General features: G+C 37.5%; 1 protein-coding gene and 2 non-coding genes across 3 annotated transcripts in view; all 3 read left to right on the forward strand.

The window, feature by feature from the left end:
- The window catches only part of NOP58 (NOP58 ribonucleoprotein), a 26659-nt gene extending 7038 nt beyond the window's left edge, over window positions 1–19621 (forward strand). Inside the window, exons 4-15 of the mRNA XM_006082415.3 lie at window positions 1491–1618; window positions 3237–3367; window positions 5683–5747; window positions 7103–7237; window positions 7987–8132; window positions 9390–9516; window positions 11839–12002; window positions 12953–13087; window positions 13385–13446; window positions 15429–15562; window positions 18918–19078; window positions 19341–19621. Of these exons, the coding sequence (XP_006082477.1) occupies window positions 1491–1618; window positions 3237–3367; window positions 5683–5747; window positions 7103–7237; window positions 7987–8132; window positions 9390–9516; window positions 11839–12002; window positions 12953–13087; window positions 13385–13446; window positions 15429–15562; window positions 18918–19078; window positions 19341–19391 (1439 nt within the window). The 3' untranslated portion in view covers window positions 19392–19621. The remainder of the gene's footprint in view (window positions 1–1490; window positions 1619–3236; window positions 3368–5682; window positions 5748–7102; window positions 7238–7986; window positions 8133–9389; window positions 9517–11838; window positions 12003–12952; window positions 13088–13384; window positions 13447–15428; window positions 15563–18917; window positions 19079–19340) is intronic.
- On the forward strand, window positions 8188–8272 carry LOC111828169. Its single transcript, XR_002831955.1, has one exon. It is a non-coding gene; the product is annotated as a small nucleolar RNA SNORD11B (small nucleolar RNA).
- On the forward strand, window positions 9655–9738 carry LOC111828168. Its single transcript, XR_002831954.1, has one exon. It is a non-coding gene; the product is annotated as a small nucleolar RNA SNORD11 (small nucleolar RNA).
- Window positions 19622–20562: the final 941 nt, after the last annotated feature.

A 20562-nucleotide genomic window follows, 5' to 3' on the forward strand; every position in this document is an offset into this window, starting at 1 on the left:
TAAAAAACACCTCGTGGAGAGAGAAATATGCCCAATCCATTTGGCCCCCACCCTTTAAGAATATATTTTTTAGGGAAAAAAAGGTTTTTTTTTCCCGCGGGAAAAAATTTTTTAAAAAAAAAACTCTCCCAAAAAAACCAAAAAAAAAATGGGGCCCCCCCCCTTTTTTGGGAAAAAAGGGAAATTTTTTTTGTTTTTTTCCACCGGCCCGGGGGGGAGAAGAATAAGTAGGGGGACCCCTCCGCCCCCCTTTTCCCTGTCACCATCTATGTGTCATCTTTTTATTTTTTTTTTTTATTTTTATTTTTAAAATATTTTTTTTTGATTTTTTTATAGAGAGGAAGGGAGAGGGATAGAGATTTAGAAACTTCCGATGAGAGAAACATGGTTCAGCTGCCCCCTGCACACCCTACGGGGTATGTGCCCGCAACCAAGGTACATGCCCTTGACCGGAATTGAACCTGGGACCCTTGAGTCCACAGGCCGACGCTCTATCCACTGAGCCAAACCGGTTAGGGCTATATGTCATCTTTTTAAAGTGTATATGAACAGTAATTAATGATCTTTTTTATAAAGGGGGAGATCAATGTAAATGTTAAAATAGATCTAGAGTAGAGAGTTTTAAAGTATATGTCCCCTAACTTTTCCCCATTGACCCTTTCTAGTCTGCCCCCCCCCCCCCAGAAGTTTTTAATTATGTAAGGAAAGAATTCAACTCTTATTAGAAAGGTAAATTATTAAGGATTCAATATTGTACAAAATGTAAAAGGTTAGATCCCCCCAAAATAGGTTGAATCTTAGCTTTTTAGGGTGTAGAGGGCTGTGTGGTAGCCAAATGTTCTTGTCTTCACCTTTAATATTCCCAGGTAACAAATGAAATTGATGTGTAATTCAAATGAATGGAGATATTGTCAGGAGGAAAGAGCAAGTATCTGGATGACTAAATGCTTGGCCTTAGAAATTATGACAAACTTCCTTCCCGCCAGGCATGCTTTAAATTCAACTAAAACTCAGACAGATATCAAAAGAGGTGTTAAGTTCATGTGGGTCCAGACAATCTAAGTGTAGGTCTAAGGAAGGTGAGAGTTATAAAAGTAACAGATTTAAAGCTTAACCGAAATGAAAGCCGTCCCAGAATTGAACAGGCTGCCTTTGTAATAACTTTTCCATCGTTGGAGGTTTATAAGCCTGATGACACCTGTGGATTGTGAATTAGCAAAGGTTAGGCCCCACTTCGATATGCTTACATAGCAGCAGAACCTTCCGTTTAACTCCTGGTTCTGGAGCAGAAATGAGGGCGGCAAGATCAGATGATGTTGTGAAATGTGTAACTTGTAAAATAGGTTTATCATTTCATTGTAGAAATCATGTTAAATTTAGCCCTTTTGAAAGGGAGTGTATATTTTATTTTTTTAATTTAAGTAAGATCTTAAGCTCTTACAGTTAAAAATTTGAGCATTAACTCTTTTGTTTTTCTTTTTCCTGAAAAGCATTCACAGCTCTGATGGAGGGCAAAATCAACAAGCAACTGAAAAAAGTTTTGAAGAAAATAGTAAAAGAAGCCCATGAACCCCTGGCTGTAGCTGATGCTAAACTAGGAGGGGGTCATAAAGGTAAAGTTACGATTTTCTTTCATGCTTCTAATCAGAACTCACCATACAGCATCTTGACTTCAAAGCTCGGCCTTTGTAATGAGTTGTTCTTCATAAATTCTCATAATTTATCTTTTTTCCCTAGGCTACATCATTGATTTCAATATGATTATCAGAGCTAAGCATGTATGTTCATTGTAGGAAATTCAAATACACCAAAAAAAGATTTTTTTTTTTTAAATAGCTTTCATCCTGCCACCTAGAGATCGTCTGTTAACCATTTGTGTATATTCTGCCATATTTTAGTTTAGGCACGCCCCCCCCCTCCTCCCACGTTAATGGAGTCATGGCATTGCTTTTTTAGTGTATGTGTTTGTTAGAAAACTTTAGTAGGAGGTAGAGTTGCTAGCGGTTAAACATAAAGTGAGAGTGGAAGGAAAGACTGAAAAAGTAGGCTCCCAAAAATGGAAAGCAGAACCGTTTGAGAGCCAATTGTGATAGTTTGATCTTTGGAATTATTTTATGTTGTAGATCTTCTAGGTAGGAAAGTTAGAAATTTGAGTGTTTTTAAAGCCAGGATTATGAATTTAAGAGGTTTGTGTAAATAGGTTATTTCTAATACGATCAGGTCATGAAGTTTTCTGTGATGGTGTCAGTCTCTACCTTCATTCTTAGTTTATTTTTTTCTGTTAAAAACATTAACTGTTAGCTCTAGCTGGTTTGGCTCTGTGGATAGAGCATTGGCTCCGGACAGAAGGGTCCTGGTGTCGATTTCAGTCAAGGGCACATGCCCGGATTGCAGGCTCAATTCCTAGTTAGGGGGTGTGCAGAAGGCAGCCTATCAATGATTCTATCTCTCCCTCTCTGAAATCAATAAAAATTTATTTAATATAAATATTTTTAAAATAATTTTAAAAACATTAACTTTTAGCATAAGTATGTAAACAGACACGCAGAACGGCAAATTGCTTAATGGTGGGATTATGGGTAACAATTTTTTCTTTTCAGTTTCTCCATTTAAAAAATTACACTGAATATTACTTATATGCATTCTAAGTATTTGTTTCTTAAACATGATGCAGTATATACAATTTTGTATGTTTGTATTTGATGGACTAGAGCTGTAGATTTGTATGACCGAGTTAGCAAATACACTTTAATATGACAAAATGAAGGTATGGAAAACAAAATTTATTATCCTGTTTGTAAGGGGTGTGTAAATACTTAAACTGTATTGTGAAGGTTTTTGTATGTGTGTACACATACATATTAACATGTATATATTTGGAGATCAGACAAGTTCAGGGTGGTATGGCCCAAAATGCTGGTGTTGGTTAGCACATGTATGTGTGTATTTGGCAGTACTTAAGGGATGCTAACATTTATCTGTAGGAAAAGGGCTTAAGGCTCAAAATTTTGTTTTTTATTTACTTGTCCTAGAGCGCTATTGATTAAAATCTGTGTATGTTACCTTTATAATTTTTTAAATTACTCTTATAATTTTTAAAAGAAGATAAATAATAAGTAAGGTAGTAAAAGATTTCTCACACCAATAAAACACAGAAGTAGGTTAAACTGTATTTAACTTTTTATAATTTTTATTTATTTATTTAATACAAATGTTCCTCGTTTTTATAGGAAAAGCTGAATCTCAGTTGCATCCATAGTCCTGTTGTTAATGAACTTATGAGAGGAATTCGTTCACAGATGGATGGATTAATACCTGGGGTAGAGCCACGTGAAATGGCAGCTATGTGTCTTGGGTTGGCCCACAGGTGAGATTTACTGGAAAACAAAGTTGGCTTTTACTTAATAAACAATTATATAGTACTGTTCTAAGCACATTCTACGATTCTCATAACAATCAATAGTAGATCCCAAAGTCAGTACTGGCTGGTATCTTGATTTGAACCCAGACATTCTGGCTTTATTGCCTGAACTCTAAACCTCACCATAGGCCTTTACCTCTCTGGTGTTTGACTCCACAGCTCTTGGACTCACCCCCCCACCGCCTCACACACACACTTCTTATCTCTGCTGAGTCATATGCTACTCCTCCATCTATTTACCATCTCCCAAACTTTTCTCATCTGCTATGGTCTCTTTTTTGTGTGTTAATCTCTGTTGCTTGTTTTACTCTGTTTTTTATTTTATATATATATTTTACTTATTGTAGAGGAGAGACGGATAGAGAGATAGGAACATCGGTGAGAGACAATCATTGATCAGCTGCCTCCTGCACACCGCACACTGGGGATCGAGTCAGCAATCCGGGCATGTGCCCTGACCGGGAATCAAACCATAACCTCCTGGTTCATAGGTCGATGTTCAACCACTGAGCCATGCCGGTTTCCTATCATATTTGACTAGAGTCCATTAGAACAGGAATTTATGCTATGCCGCAGTAATGTGTTCCTGAAAAGCTTGGCATTCTGTGAAGTTGCATTAAAATAACAGGGTTTGTGAAGAAAAATAAGATTAAGGGCAGACTACTCAAAACTTAGGCAACCTTGTGAACAGAGCACTGTCAAAAACAATAGCCCTGAAAATATTAACAGTAAAACTGACATTAAATTTATACTAAAAGAATAATAAAGTACACAAAAGTCTATACCTTTGAACAAAAAATATTGAGCATAGATTGATGGAGGGTTAAAGCTCTGCTGACTTATAGAGATAAGTAAAATGCACAAAAGTCAGAAAGAACTTGGTAATAAGCAATTCTAGGAGAGAACAAATAGCTACACTGGGTCGAGTCAAGCTTGTCATTAAATTGGCATTGTGTGCAACAATGGTTCTCAATCACATATCCCTTAGAGCAGTGGTCGCCAACCTTTCAGACCTCTGGTCCGCGGACCACCTGTTGGCGATCACTGCCTTAGAGGACATTGGGCAATGTGTAGAGACATACTTGGTTGTTAGAACTTCAGATGGGGTCTGCTATTAATATATAATAGGTAGCCATGGCAGGAGGGGGGGGAGCGTTTGCACAATAGTTAGAGCATCAGTCTGCGCACCAGAGGGTCTTGCGTTTGATTCCTAGTCAAGAGCATATACCTGGGTTGCATGTTCACTCTCCGGCTGGGAGACAGGAGGGGCAAACAATTGATGTGTCTCACATCAATGTTTCTCTTCTCCCTTCCTCCCTTCTCCCCTCCCTTCCACTCTCTGAAGAATCAGTGGGGAAAATATCCTCACTCCTCAGGTGAGGATTGTTAAAGATAGTAATACTATATAATGGGTAGAGTCCAAGGGTATTGCTAAACATCCTACAATGAACAGAATAGCTCCCCTACCACAAAGACTATCAGGCCCATGAGGTTAATAGTGCCAAGATTAAGAAATCTTTATATACAGTACTAGAGGCCCAGTGCATGAAATTGGTGCACTGGTAGGGTCCCTAGCTGCTTCTCTCCCTTCCCCTGGCCGAGCTCCCCCTCCCCCCAGTAGAACTGCCGGTCGGGGACAATTTGGATACTACGCTTTTATTATATAGGATTATTCCTCCATAGCTTTCTGTTTTCAGGTGTTACCATGCTGCATTTTTTCCCCTTGCCTGCTGGTATAAGACATTAATATGCTATAAAAAGCCCTAACCGGTGTGGCTCAGTGGATAGAGCGTTGGGCTGCGGACTGAAGAGTCCCAGGTTCGATTCCGGTCAAGGGCATGTACCTTGGTTGCAGGCACATCCCCAGTAGGGCGTGTGCAGGAGGCAGCTGATTGATGTTTCTCTCTCATGGATGTTTCAAATTCTCTATCCCTCTCCCTTCCTTTCTGTAAAAAATCAATAAAATATATTTTAAAGAAAATGCTGTAAAAATAATCTGAATCAATATGACCTGTACTATACAGCATTATTCTAGTTGTCATTCGTAAATGAATGTTACAGAACTATAGGTTATAGCAGGACAGATGTATTATTTTCTTCTTAAATGTGTATTTTCTGGTCTTGGAACTGATTTTCCCATGTAGAAAAAGTAAAACTAAAACTAGCTCTGAGGGAGGGATTTGGATTTTACAAGTTTTTAAGATGTTCATTAAATGCTTTTTATAGATGCTATCTTAATAATTTATCTTCCTTCTCCCCAGCTTGTCCCGGTATAGATTGAAATTTAGTGCTGATAAAGTGGACACAATGATTGTCCAGGCAATTTGTAAGTATAGTAAATGTGAGGTCTACTCTGTTCTGCATGGGTTTTTTTCCTACTATTAAAACTGTACCTTTTATAATTCTGTTGAGAAAGAGAGAGTAACTGGAAATCTTTCTTTTAAATATGTTTTTTTTTTTTTAATTGATTTTAGAGGGGAGAGGAGAGAAAAAAACATTGATCGGCTGCTTCCCACATGTACCCCGATCAGGGATTGAGCTCACAACCTGGACATGTGCCCTGACTGGGAATCAAACCAGTGACCTCTTGGTGCTGTGGCGGACACTCAACCAACTAAGTCCCACTGGCCAGGGCATAACTAAAACTCTTAATAAGAAATTGGAGCCCCAGCTGGTTTGGCTCAGTGGATAGAGCATCGGCCTGCGGACTGAAGGGTCCCGGGTTCGATTCTGGTCAAGGGCACATGCCAGGGTTGTGGGCTCGATCCCCAGTAGAGGGCGTGCAGGAGGCAACCGATCAATGATTCTCTCTCATCATTGATGTTTCCGCCTCTCTCGCCCTCTCCCTTCCTCTCTGAAATCAATAACAATATATTTTTAAAAAATTGGAAAATGCAGAATAGAAAAAGGAAAAACTACCCATAATTTAGACTAGTTGGAAATATGTGAATGACGTTATTAATGTAAACCAATTCATTTGTCTTCCATGAAAAATGCTAAAACTATATGGGAACTGTATTGTGCTGTGTTTTGCTATTTTCACTTGGTTTTATAATAGGTCATTCCAAAGTGATTTTTTGAAATACCAGTTTTAATTTTTCAATTTTAAAAAGTCCTTTAAACAGCAATTGCATTTCTGCGTATATACCCAAAAGAATTTAAAGCAGGTACTCAAACAGATACTTATACTCCCCTGTTTATACAGCATTATTTACAATAGCCAAAAGATAGGAATAAACCATATGCCCGTTAACACATCTGTTATGTTAACAAACATAATAGTATATACACACCATGAAATAAGCATCCTTAAAAAGGAATGAAGTTCTAGTACATGCTATCTACAACAGAGATGAATTTTGAAAACATGCTAAGTGAAATAAGCCACACAAAAAAAAACCTTGTGTGGTTCCTAGAATAGGCAAATACATAGAGACAATAGAACAGATTACCAGGGCCTGGGGGAAGGTGAGGGTGGAGAGTTCATTAATAGGTACAGAGATTTAGTTTGGGATGGTGAAAGAGTTCTCTAGTGGTTGCACAACATTGTGACTGTACTTGATGCCACTGAAATGTACATTTGAAAATGGTTAAGTGATAAATTTTATGTGTATTTAGCACAATTTTTAAAATCCTTTTAAATTCCTATTTCCTTTTGCTTTTTATTTTAATCTGCTGCAGCCTTGTTGGATGATTTGGATAAAGAACTAAACAACTACATTATGCGGTGTAGAGAATGGTATGGCTGGCATTTCCCTGAATTAGGAAAAATTATTTCGGATAATTTGACATACTGCAAGTGTTTGCAGAAAGTTGGTGAGTTAACTTTATGCTTTAAGGCATTGAAAAAGATGAGTTACAATTTTTTTTCTTAATCTTCCCAGAGTTTTTTACAACTAAAATTATGTTTTAGGCGTGTAGCCATATTAATATCTGTTAGATTTCAAAAACAAATTTAATGTATTTTATTGATTTTTTTACAGAGAGGAAGGGAGAGGGATAGAGAGCTAGAAACATCGATGAGAGAGAAACATCAATCAGCTGCCTCCTGCACACCCCCTACTGGGGATGTGCCCGCAACCAAGGTACATGCCCTTGACCGGAATAGAACCTGTATTGTTAGTGTTATAGTCTATATCAATTATATCAATAATATAGTAATATTAGTAGAAGATGCTGAATATTAATAAATTAGTTACTTGGCTCATTATATTGTCCCAAGAATTTATGGCCCTAGCTTCTATATAACCTTAACTACAGATTGTCTGTCACAATGTTAGTTCTATTGAAGGGGATATTTTGGGCTTTGTGTTGGTGGTGCGTTTTTCTTGTTTTCTTATTTCTTTTATTTGTTTGTTTCTTGAGGGAGGTGATGGGGAGAGATTTTACTCTCTAAAATTAAACCTTTACATAAGGAAAATTACTAGGCCAGATTTGTTTGCTTTTTGTTTTTGTTTAGGCACCTTTTGCATTGGCTTATCTCTACACTTTTTTGGACTGTTTGGTGGTTTTTGTATAATTTATTCAAAAGTGATTCTCCCTCATCCCCTGCAAACATTCCATAGGTGATAGAAAGAATTATGCTTCGGCCCAACTTTCTGAATTACTGCCAGAGGAAGTTGAAGCAGAAGTGAAAGCAGCTGCAGAGATATCTATGGGAACAGAGGTTTCAGAAGAAGATATTTGCAACATTCTGCATCTCTGCACTCAGGTAAACTGCACATAGAGAAACTAGTTGTGGTGATACCAGCACTATAATAATTTTCTGATGGCAATGATGATTTTTAAACTTATGTTCACCTGATAAATAAATATGAGGGTGTTCAGTCACTACCTCATCTGATGCCATCTTGATTTCTATACTTGAAGGGCGAAATATATACTAAAATGAAATTAAGAGTACTGTCCTGGCCATTGTGGCTCAGTTGGTTGGAGTGTTGTCCCGTATACTAAAAGGTTGCGGGTTCGATTTCCAGCTGCAGTCTCGGATGTGTGCTGAGGGCAACCGATTGATGTTTCTCTCTCACATGGGTGTTTCCCTCTCGCTTTCCCTTCCCTTCTCTCTAAAAAATCAATGAACATGTCCCCAGGTGAGGATTTTTTTTTTAATATATATTTTATTGATTTTTTACAGAGAGGAAGAGAGAGGGAGAGTTAGAAACATCGATGAGAGAGAAACATGGATCAGCTGCTTCCTGCACACCCCCTACTGGGGATGTGCCCGCAACCAAGGTACATGCCCTTGACTGGAATCGAACCTGGGACCTTTCAGTCCGCAGGCCAACGCTCTATCCACTGAGCAAACCAGTTAGGGCGAGGATTTTTTTTTTTTTAAGTACTAATTTATTTGTGTTTTTGCATTGTCAGAATAATGATTATTAATTCATTAAGAAGGCAGAGAAGGATAGCTTGAGTTACTTTAACTTTTATGTCTATAGCCTGTAGTGATTTTTTCCCCCCTTTCCTTTGGAAATAGCTGTACAAGAATCAGAGGGTGACACAAATGTCTAATCCTTGGAGGTTTTAAAAATAACTGTAATATTGGCTAACAGTTTACATATATATTTTATTATTATTGAATATCAGAGAGGAAGGGAGAGCTGAGAGATAGAAACATCAATGATAAGAGAGAATCATTGATCAGCTGCCTCCTGCATGCCCTCTACTGGGGATGGAGCCCGCAAATTGGGCATGTGCCCTTGACCAGAATCGAATCCAGGACACTTCAGTCCGCAAACCGATGCTCTATCCACTGAGCCAAACCAGCTAGAGCTTGGCTAGCATTTTCAGTTTATTAAGTTGTTTACATAAGTTATGTAATAAAAATCGTCACAGCAGCCCTTTTATAGGAAACAGGTATGCAATGACTAGTTCTATGATAGATACAAGACTCTGAGGTTTTAGACATGTAAATTTTAAATTGTACTCTTAATCATTTATGAGTTAATCATTTTGTTCCTTATACTAGGTGATTGAAATCTCAGAATATAGAACACAGCTCTATGAATACCTACAAAATCGAATGATGGCCATTGCACCCAATGTCACAGTCATGGTTGGAGAATTAGTTGGAGCACGGCTCATTGCTCATGCAGGTGATGATTTTAATGTAATTTGTAATATGGGTATTGAGTATTTTTCTAGCAAGGGTTTTTTTTTTTAATCTTTACAGTTATTAAAGAAATTAAATAATAAATAGAGGTAGGTAATATGTGGGTGAGGGCTAAGGACCAGTGTTCGATGATGATTTTTACTTGTATGCCTGATTTCCTTTGGGATAATGAAGGCATCTTTAGTCACTACCTCTTCTGAGACACTTGTCCATTGTCAGAAGTTTTGCTGTTAATTAGAATAATCAGATGAATACAGGAGGATGCAATCAGTTAACATTTTATAATAATTAAAAGTCATCAACTATGGTTACCAGGGGGGGCTCGTAAGCTGGGTGAAAAAGATGAAAGAACTAAGGTACAAATTGGTAGTTACAAGATAGTCCCAAGAAAGTAAAAGAGCATAGGGAATGTAGTCAGTAATACTATAACGATGTATGGTGCCAGGTTGGTACTTAAATATCCGGTGAACATTTTGTAAAGTATATGATTGTCTAACCATTTGTGTAATGTATGTGATTGTTGTACATCCGAAAGTAATACAAAATAACACTGAAGGTCAACTTTAATTGGAAAATAAAATTACTGGCTACCCTGGCTCAATTGGTTGAACATAGTCCTGTATAACGAAGGGCTCCCAGTAAGACTCCCTGTCAGGGTATATACCTGGGTATCGGGTTGAATCCCTGGTTGGGGCACATTCAGAAGGCAATCAATTGATGTTTATCATTCTCTCCCTCCCTCCTCCTAAGCATGTTCTCAGTTAAGGATTATAGAAAGAAAATTTGAAAACTGATTGGATCAAAATTTAATACTTTTGAGAAATCACAGCAGATGATGATGCTACAGTCCTGCCCTACTGTATGACAGGGATACAGTCTGAGAGACTGGTCATTGTTAGGCCATTTCAACATTGTACGAACATCATAGAGTGCACTTACAAAGACCTAGATTGTGTGGCCTCCTATACTATATGGTGTACTGCAGTCATATATGTGGTCTATTGTTGACGGAAATGTCAGACTATATAAGCCTTGATCAAGAATGTGTTTCACAATTGAATATGCTGTTGTATATTTTAATATATTTGACATGCAAAAACATTTTAAATAAGGAACTTATAATAAAACTCATGTGTATATGGTGGTATCGTAAAGATGGATGCTTCAAAACTATGTAAATGAATACTTTTAAATATAGTAAGGTGTTGGTTCATTATTTTATATTATTAGAGATGTAATAATCCATCACAGATCTTAATATGTCACCTACAGCAAAGTGTTTAAACTAGAATAGATACTTCATTGGTTAAATATGTCATCAAATATCCCCAGTTGTAAGGATAGAATCATTTGGGATGGTTTTGTTGTCTGCACCCAAAATTTCATAGGTTTATCTAAATTTTAGCAGATCTAACAAAGCAGCAACTTTTCATACCCAGTTTGTGTACTTATAAGCATATCTCCTCATCCATATCTTAACCAGTGGTAAATAAAAGTGTTTGGAGTTTATCACATGGTTCTATAAGGTGTCCTAATAAGTTTCCATTTACTTTTATGGGATTGTTGTGTGTTTTTTTCATATCTGAAGTATATTTGTTATCCAAAATCTCAAAAAACAGAGACTAGATTGAGGGTTGTCTGTAAATACGTATGTTATATTTATACTAGAGGCCTGGTGCACAAAAATCATGCACTCAGGGGGGTGGTCCCTCAGCTGAGATTGCTAGAGGGTGCAGGCCAGGCCGAGGGACCCCACTGGGGCACGGTCAAGGCCCCGGAAGGGACTGTGGGAGAACTCCAGGGTGTGTTTGGCCCATTTGCTCAGTTCCTATCACCTGGACCCCAGCAGCCAAGCTCACCTACAGGTTGGAGCAGCTGCCCCCTGGTGGTGAGTCATAGTGAGCGGTTGAGGGGCTTTAGCATATCATTAGCATATTATGCTTTGATTGATTGAACGAACGACCAGACACTTAGCATATTAGGCTTTTATTATATAGGATCTTGTGGTGTGCTAATGGAATGCAAAATAATAAAACCCTTTCTCAGGCAAATATGTAAAAATTGAACAAGCTCAATCTTCAGTTTGTCACAGACATTCATCATATACTTTTGCTTGTGATGCTAATGGAAGAATCATAAATGCTGAGGCATCAGGGTTTTTAGGAAATTCTAGACTTAGAAAATTTTCGTATTACATCAGATTATTATTCTGGTGGCTGTAATACCAGACTGTAGGTTCTGTGTTTAATGCATGGGACTTTGAAATAATTAAAAAGTGATTGTAGCTACTTCTTTTCTCTTGAAGGTTCTCTTTTGAATTTGGCCAAACATGCAGCTTCCACAGTTCAGATTCTTGGAGCAGAAAAAGCACTCTTCAGAGCTCTAAAGTCTAGACGGGATACCCCTAAGTATGGTCTCATTTATCACGCTTCGCTCGTAGGCCAGACAAGTCCCAAACACAAAGGAAAGGTGAGTTAGAGTTTTCCTGAGGTAGACTTTCTCTTTTTTTTCTCCAAACAACTCATTTTTCCTCATACTCTATAGTATGCAATAAATCTTTCTATTCTCATTAAATAGAGAATGGTGAATTCTTTACATTTAAAAAATGCACTCTGGCCTGACTGGTTTGGCTTAATGGATAGAGTGTCGGCCTGGGGACTCAAGGGTCCCAGGTTCAATTCCGGTCAAGGGCATGTACCTTGGTTGCAGGCACATACCCAATAGCGAGTGTGCAGGAGGCAGCTGATCAATGTTTCTCTCTCATCGATGTTTCTAACTCTCTATCCCTCTCCCTTCCTCTCTGTAAGAAATCAATAAAATATATTTTTTTTAAAAAATGCACTCTGTATACTGAAAGAACAGGTTTAAAGAAAGTACTTTTGGTCCTGTTAAAGCCATCTTATTTCCTGTGTCAGTATTTTCATAGGAATCACCCATTGGTAAGGGGTACATCAAAAGTGTTCACAGTGTCAGGAAACCAACTTAGCATCAATTTTATAACTTTGCGAATTATAAAAAAGAAAAGCCCTGTGCAGTGATGTGTCTATTTTGTAGGGCAAATATTTTAAAAGAAACTAAAATTTTATAACATTCAGAGCAAAGTGTTAGCAATAAAGAGTTGGGTAAAATAAAATGTTAATTAGCTTGAAAAGGGGTCTGCACTTTTTCTGGTTGTCCTCATGTAGAATTAATATCAGTGAGTAGAAACTAAAGGAGGGCATTAGCAGAATAGTTTGAACTGGTTTTAGACACCACTACTGAAGATCTTTTTATCCACCAAAACGATGGTGGTTAATATTGCAGCAAAGATTTAAATATAAGATAGGTGGCTTGAGTTGTATGATTCAAAATGCTTTTGTAATTCCTGGTTTAAAGAAAATCCTAGCATGACTATTTCTAACTTCAAGTTCTCTATTTAGATTTCTCGAATGTTGGCAGCCAAAACGGTTTTGGCTATCCGGTATGATGCTTTTGGTGAAGATTCCAGTTCTGCGATGGGAGTTGAGAACAGAGCCAAATTAGAGGCCAGGTTGAGGGCCATTGAAGATAGAGGGGTAAGAAACACACCCTGCCTATTGCAGAAGTGTTACCTGTTAAAAGTTAATCAACTATGAGGATGTTATATACTTAATTCACCTGCTAAACAGTTTTGTTTTTGTTTAATCTTTATTGTTAAAGTATTACATATGTCCCCCCTTTTCCCCCATTGACCCCTTTAAACAGTATTGTGATACATTTCAGTATTCTTTATGTGTCTACTTTTGACAATTTCCCTTATATTTAATAAGAATTGATGTATTAGAGTATATACTATAAGATCTTACCTTAGAAAATAATTTTTCTTTTCTTAGATAAGGAAAATAAGTGGGACAGGAAAGGCATTAGCAAAAGCAGAAAAATATGAACATAAAAGGTGAGTACATGTGGGGGAGATGGAGGACAGTTCCTGTTTATTTAAATGTTAATTGTTGACAGCACGTTTTTATTGTTATTGTTATTATTATTATTAACTGAAGCACCTCAATGCCATCCCCCCTTTTTTTGCCATTTATAGTTTTTCATATTCAGTCCTGTTTTTTAATCAAATACACACATTTATATTGTTGTAATAAGTACATATTGTATATTTGTTTGGCTTTTTTAATATTTACCCTACTCATTTCCAAATATTGATAGTAAATATTTGACATTCATAGTTCCTGTATAGTATACAATTTATCAAAAAGAAAATTCAGAGTTAAACAACATCTATATTTTAAAAAAGAGACAAAAGAAAAGTCTAAAAATAAAAATGGCTAAGACACATGATTAAGTATTCACACCTAACCATAAAATTTATAAAAGATATATGTGTGGGGAGAGGTGTTCTGGTTATTATTTGAGGTGATGCTTAATACTGACAGGGGTTGTGATGATGGAAGTAGAATGAATGCAGGACAGCTTTTCTGAGAAGCAGTTAGATAGTATGCATCAAGAGACTTAAAAATGTTTCTAGTCATTAACCCATAAATTCTACTTTTAGGAATCTTGTAATTTTTTAAGAATTTTAATAAGAAATGGGTGGGGAAAGCAATATACAGTATATCACAGTTATAAGTATATGTATTTAAATATACACATTCAGAAAAATGGTTTTATTCTGGAAAGAAACCTTATGTATTCAATATGGACATTAATGTGTGTGTGTGTGTGTTTTTAATGTGTTTATTTAATTTAGAGAAAAAGGAAAAGGAAGGGAGAGGGATGGAGAGATAGAAACATCAATGAGAGAAACATCCTGCACGCCCCCTACTGGGGATCGAGCCTGCAATCTGGGCATGTGCCCTGACTAGGAATAGAACCAGTGACCTCTTGGTTCACAGGTTACTACTCAACCACTGAGCCACACTGGCTAGGCATTAATGTTTTATTTTATAGTTTGTAAATTTTCCAAATTTCTCAGTTGACAAATGTAGATCTTTGTTTTTAAATTACGGTTTTAATTTTTAACCTCTAAAAGTTAGTCATTAGCCCACAACTCAAGAAACAGACGATTCTTTAGCTTGTTTTGTATAAATTTTTAATATTCTATGCTTACAACTTTAAACACATGCACTTAAAACACTAATTATGAGATTTATGTCACATTTTAGCACTCCTTGCTTCCATTTTTTTTTTCTTTCTGCTACGTTAGAACCAAAGCAATCGTTGGGTTTTAAGGATTTATGCATAGATATCCCCCTCTTGTTCCTCTACTTTTGGGGCTCTTGAGATGAGCCTTCTGTATTAAACTTGATTGAGATCATTTGGTTTGGTTTGGTTTTCATTGAATTACTTTATATTGTAAAACCTAAATTGATTCAGTTTTTACTTTCCTGGTATAATGATTTGGTGTAAAGAGATTTTTCCCCCCTATGCTGATTGAAATTTATTTATTTATTTGTTTGTTAGTTGATCCTCACCCGAGGATATTTTTTTCATTGATTTTTAGAGAAAGTGGAAGGGAGGTGATGGGGGGTGAGATATGGATATGAGAGAGAATGCATCTTGTATGCACCCCGACCGGGGTCAGGGATCGAACCTGCAACCCAGGTACATGCCCTTAACAGGGAATCAAACCCACGATGCTCTAACTACCTCACCGGCCAGGGATAAATATTTTTCTACACTGTAGTCACTTGATTCAGACTTCATTTAGCTTACCACTTCTCTTGAAGTGTGATTAACCTTCCTGGAAAATATTAAAACACTCTACCTTTTTGGAAACTTAGTTTTCATAAACTGCCCCAAAGCCACTAAACTGAAACAGCATTTTATGCTTATGTGTTAACTAATAGCATTTCTTTTAAACTTCTATAGGATTATTTTAGTTACAGATATTTGTAGAGATTTTCTTAAATTCCTTGATTCTTTCAGTGAAGTGAAGACTTATGATCCTTCTGGTGACTCCACACTGCCAACCTGTTCTAAAAAACGCAAGATAGAACAGGTAGATCAAGAGGATGAAATAATTGAAAAGAAGGCAAAAAAAGCTAAGGTTAAAATTAAAGGTTAGTTTGAATTTTTAAATGTCATTTATACTCTTATTCCTTAAGTACAGACTTCATAAGTCTTGGTAAAATTTGTGCCATTGAACCTTATTGTGAAATCATCCATATTGAAAGTTAGTGTTATTTTAATAAGCCATCGTGTTCTCTGAGAATAGTTAGGACATTGTAAAATTTATCAGATTTCATAGGGGTTCATTTCTATGAACATGTGGAATTGTTTATTACACTAAGTATATCAAACCAAAACTTTGGTTTCTACCACATGAACTATTTTGAAAATCAGATTAAAATGGAAAAAAAAATATGCGGTTTCTAAATGAGTTATTTAGATCTTTTTGTTACATGGTTAAATGTAGGATTGAGCCAGCCAGAGGTGTTTTTCTCTCTTACATTGAATGGACTAGAGTGCTAATATACTATCAGCCTACCATCTTAGTAATGCTATTTAAAAGGGGCTCTCCAGCCCTGGCTGGCATAGCTCAGTGGTTAGAACATTAGCCTGATCACCAAAGGATTGGGTTTTGGGGTTTGTTCCCAGTCCGTAATTGAACCTGGGACCCTTTAGTCTGCAGGCCAATGCTCTATCCACTGAGCCAAATCAGCTAGGGCTAAAAATAAAAAATAGTCCTGGCCGAGTAGCTCAGTTGATTAGAGCATCATCCCCATACACCAAGGTTGTGGGTTCAATCCCTGTCAGGGCACATACAGGAATCAACCAATGATGTTTCTCTCTCTCTCTCTCTCTCTCTTTCTCTCTCTCTCTCTCATGAGTTATTTAGATCTTTTTGTTACATGGTTAAATGTAGGATTCAGCCAGCCAGAGGTGTTTTTCTCTCTTACATTGAATGGACTAGAGTGCTAATATACTATCAGCCTACCATCTTAGTAATGCTATTTAAAAGGGGCTCTCCAGCCCTGGCTGGCATCGCTCAGTGGTTAGAACATTAGCCTGATCACCAAAGGATCACAACCCTGGCATGTGCCCTTGGACCGTAATTGAACCTGGGACCCTTTAGTCTGCAGGCCAATGCTCTATCCACTGAGCCAAATCAGCTAGGGCTAAAAATAAAAAATAGTCCTGGCCGAGTAGCTCAGTTGATTAGAGCATCATCCCCATACACCAAGGTTGTGGGTTCAATCCCCTGTCAGGGCACATACAGGAATCAACCAATGATGTTTCTCTCTCTCTCTCTCTCTCTCTTTCTCTCTCTCTCTCTCCCTCCCTCTCTCCCCCCCCTCCCTCCCTCTCTCCCTCCCTCTTTCTCTCTAAAATAAATATATTTAAAAATAAATAAAAATAACAGGTGCTCTCCAGCCTGGCTGTTGTGACTCAGTGGTTGAGCCATAGATCCATGAACCAGGAGGTCATGGTTTGTTTCCAGGTCAGGGCACAAGCCTGGATTATGAGCTTGATCCCCAGTAGGGGGTGTGCAAAATGCAGCCAATTGATGATTCTGACATTGATGTATGTATCTCTCTGAAATCAAAAGGGGGGCGGGGGCTGGCGTGGCTCAGTGGTTGAGTGTTGGCCTATGATCCAGGAGGTCACTGGTTCGATTCCCAGTCAGGGCACATTCCTGGGTTGCAGGCTTAATCCCCAGTGGGGGGCGTGTGGGAGGTAGCCAATCAATGATTCTCTCTCATTGATGTTTCTTTCTGCCTCTCCCTCTCTGAAATCAATAAAAATATTAAAAAGAAAAAAAGGTCTCCAGTGTACTAGGCTGTCTTGCAAGTATCCCTTTTTATTAGCTGGACCTACCACATAATCTAGCAAGACAAGCATTAAAGCAATGCCTGATTTAATTTTTGGTTTCTAAATAGTTCAGTGGTCAAAAGTATACTGTGAACAAATGTGGGCTCCTACCCTAGATGAAGAAAACATTTAACTCCTATGCTTCTATTTTTTTATTGAACAATAAGGAGATCTCTCAATTCATTAGTAGCTTTTGAAAGCACCAAACTCCAGATATGAATCTTCACTTATATACCCAATACGCCTTTCAAACTTACCATTTGTGGATCCTTGCCACTTCCACTCTGTTGCTTATCCTTGAATTGTGTTCTCTTATAACCCAATGTATTCTTGCAACAGATCTTCTTGATTCTCCTTTGGAAATATGTCCAGAATCTAACCACCTATCATACCTACCACTTCTTAATGTAACAGCCACACTGGCTCTTCTTGTTATTCATTGAACCTGCCATCCACCCCTTTCTTCCAAAATAACCTTAGCATTTGTTCTACCTGGAATATTTCCCTCAGATTCATTGGGGGGTGGGGGGGGCGGCGGGGTGGTGGTGGTGGTGGTGGTTTGTTTGTTTGTTTTTGTTAATCCTCACCCAAAGATTTTTTTTCCCATTGATTTTTTTAAAGGGAGTGGAGGGGGGCGGGGGGCAGAGAGATAGTGAGAGAGACACATCAATTGGTTGTATCTCACAAGACCCCTACTGGGTCTGGGGATCCGATCTGCAACCCAGGCATGTACCCTTGACCGGAAATCAATCTGAGACTTGGGTAGACAGGCCGACACTCTAACCACTGGACAACACCAACCAGGGCAAGATTCATGCATTATTCATTTCCTTACTTCTGTTAGGTGTTTGCTTAACTTCTGTGTAAATGTCCACATGCATCACCTTCCTCAGAGTTCCTCTTCCTACTTTCTTTCGTTATTTATTTATTTGATCCCCACCCAAGGATATGTTTATTGATTTTAGAGAGAGAAACATCAATCTGTTGCCTTCCACACACACCCCAACCAGGGATCAAACTTGTAACCTTTTTGTTGCTTGGGACAATCAGTGCTCCAACTGAGTCACACCCACTAGGCCCTTCCTGCTTTATTTTTATCCTTTGCACTGATTCTGTGTAAAAAGACTGTCCTGATGATAGCTACCTATTACTGAACCTTCCTTCTAATGTGTTAAGTATTTTACATCCTAGTAGTCCATTGAGATGTGCATTGCTGCACTTTATAGATGAGGAAATTGAGTTGACAGAAGTTAAATGACTCACTCAGGGCCACTGCTCAGGTTGAATTAATGCATGTTTTAACTCCATAGCACAAACTCTTAATCATTTCTGATGTGATTCACTATTTTCCCAAAAACAGTGGATTTGCAGATGAGATGATCTGTCTTAATTCTAATTTCTGTGCATAGCTGCATGATCAAGGGTAATTTACTTATCTCTCAGCTTTGTATCATTTGTAAAGTTAGTGGTATTGCACTAGGTAAGTGTTAAACTCTGGATGATTGACCAGAATGACAGGAGGAGACTAAGATTCAAAAGGTTTGGGGGGACTGAGGTCTGATACCATGTCAACTGTTATATCTTTATATTTACCCTATTCAGTTGAAGTAGAAGAGCAAGAAGAAGAAGAGGATGAAGAAGGAGTGCTAGTGGTGGAAGAACAGGAGACATCTGTGAAGAAGAAGAAGAAAAAGGATAAGAAGAAACACATTAAGGAAGAACCGCTTTCTGAGGAAGAACCATGCACCAGCACAGCGGTTCCTGTATGTTTATTTTTGATTACTAATACTATAAAAGACTATTTCTCAAAATTAGACTCACTACAAAATGGATTTGCTTTGAGTAAGGGAGAGAACATGATCTACTACAGATAGCTTTCTTAGAGATGATTCTTATATTTTAAAATGTTAATCTCGCTTAAATTTATTTTTAAGAGAAATAGATCTACTTTGCTTTGTATGAGGAAAAATTTATTACCCATACATTTACAACTCTTTCAAAAGCATTCTTTTTGGTTATTTTCAGAGTCCAGAGAAAAAGAAGAAAAAGAAGAAGAAGAAAGGTAACGAGGACTAATGGAAAGGAATCACAGTTGGATCACCTGGATACATCGTGCTTAAGATTCAGTCAAGAGTATGCCAGAGATGCTCCCTAAGATAATCGAGGAGGAACAGAGGTTTAGTGAAACAAAGTGGTTACTCATCTATAGCTTTTCAAACCTACTTGTGTCTTGACATCAACTCTGTTAACTTTATTATGTCATTATTTTTAGTCTTTGTAATACAAATAAAAATATTTTCTTGGTATTTTGAGGCAGTTCTGTGATCTCTATTTTAGGTAGAGAACCTTTGGCCCTTTCTATATTTTATTTGGTGTTTGATGGTTACTGTTTTTGATAAGCATATCTGAAAAGTGAGAGCTGTGAATCATTCATTTGAAACAGCCTTTTGTAAGGCAGTGATTAGATGGACCAATTTAAGAATCTCTGTTTCTCTCGTTCTTTTGGACTTTCATTTTTTTCCTGCTATCTTTCTGCCTCTGAATTTATTTAAATAAAGCTGGGTTTTGTGTTAAAAATTTTTAAATTAGGTGAGCAAAAATATTGGGCATCTCTTCAGAAAGAAAGAAATCATGTTCCTAATTTTATTTACTTACTTGCAATTCCAAAAGATAAACAAATTCTTTTTCTTTTAAAAAAAAACATTTTTATTGATTTCAGAGAGAAAGGGAGAGAGAGATAGAAACACCAATGATGAGAATCATTGATCAGCTGCCTCCTGCATACCCTACACTGGGGATCGAGCCTGCAAACTGGGCATATGCCCTTTACCAGAATTGAACCTGGGACCCTTCAGTCCACAGGTCGATGCTCTGTCCACTGAGCCAAACCAATTAGGGCACAAAATAATTCTTAATGTAAGCCCTGAATTGTTTCTAAAGTAATCTAAAGGGACTTTTTATAAAGGGTAATACTCATTTTATTAAGAAAGGGGGGTAAAGGGAAAAACAAGCTGAGCAAAAATAGTATGTTAGTAGGTGTGAGGTATAAACCAGGACATAGAACACCAAAGAGAAATCTTTATTTCTAAAAGATGGCCTTTAATATGTGAACAGCAGCCTGGTTGACAGCCATGTATTATCATGACAGTCACAACTCTCATAGGATTGTTACGTCTTGCATCTCTGTGTATGCCATGGACATCATGCTAAAACCCAATTCAACAAAAGCATTCAAGGGGTTGGGCTA

The sequence above is a fragment of the Myotis lucifugus genome, unplaced genomic scaffold, assembly GCF_000147115.1.
Source record: "Myotis lucifugus unplaced genomic scaffold, Myoluc2.0 scaffold_3, whole genome shotgun sequence".
In the NCBI taxonomy this organism is placed as follows: Eukaryota; Metazoa; Chordata; class Mammalia; order Chiroptera; family Vespertilionidae; genus Myotis; species Myotis lucifugus.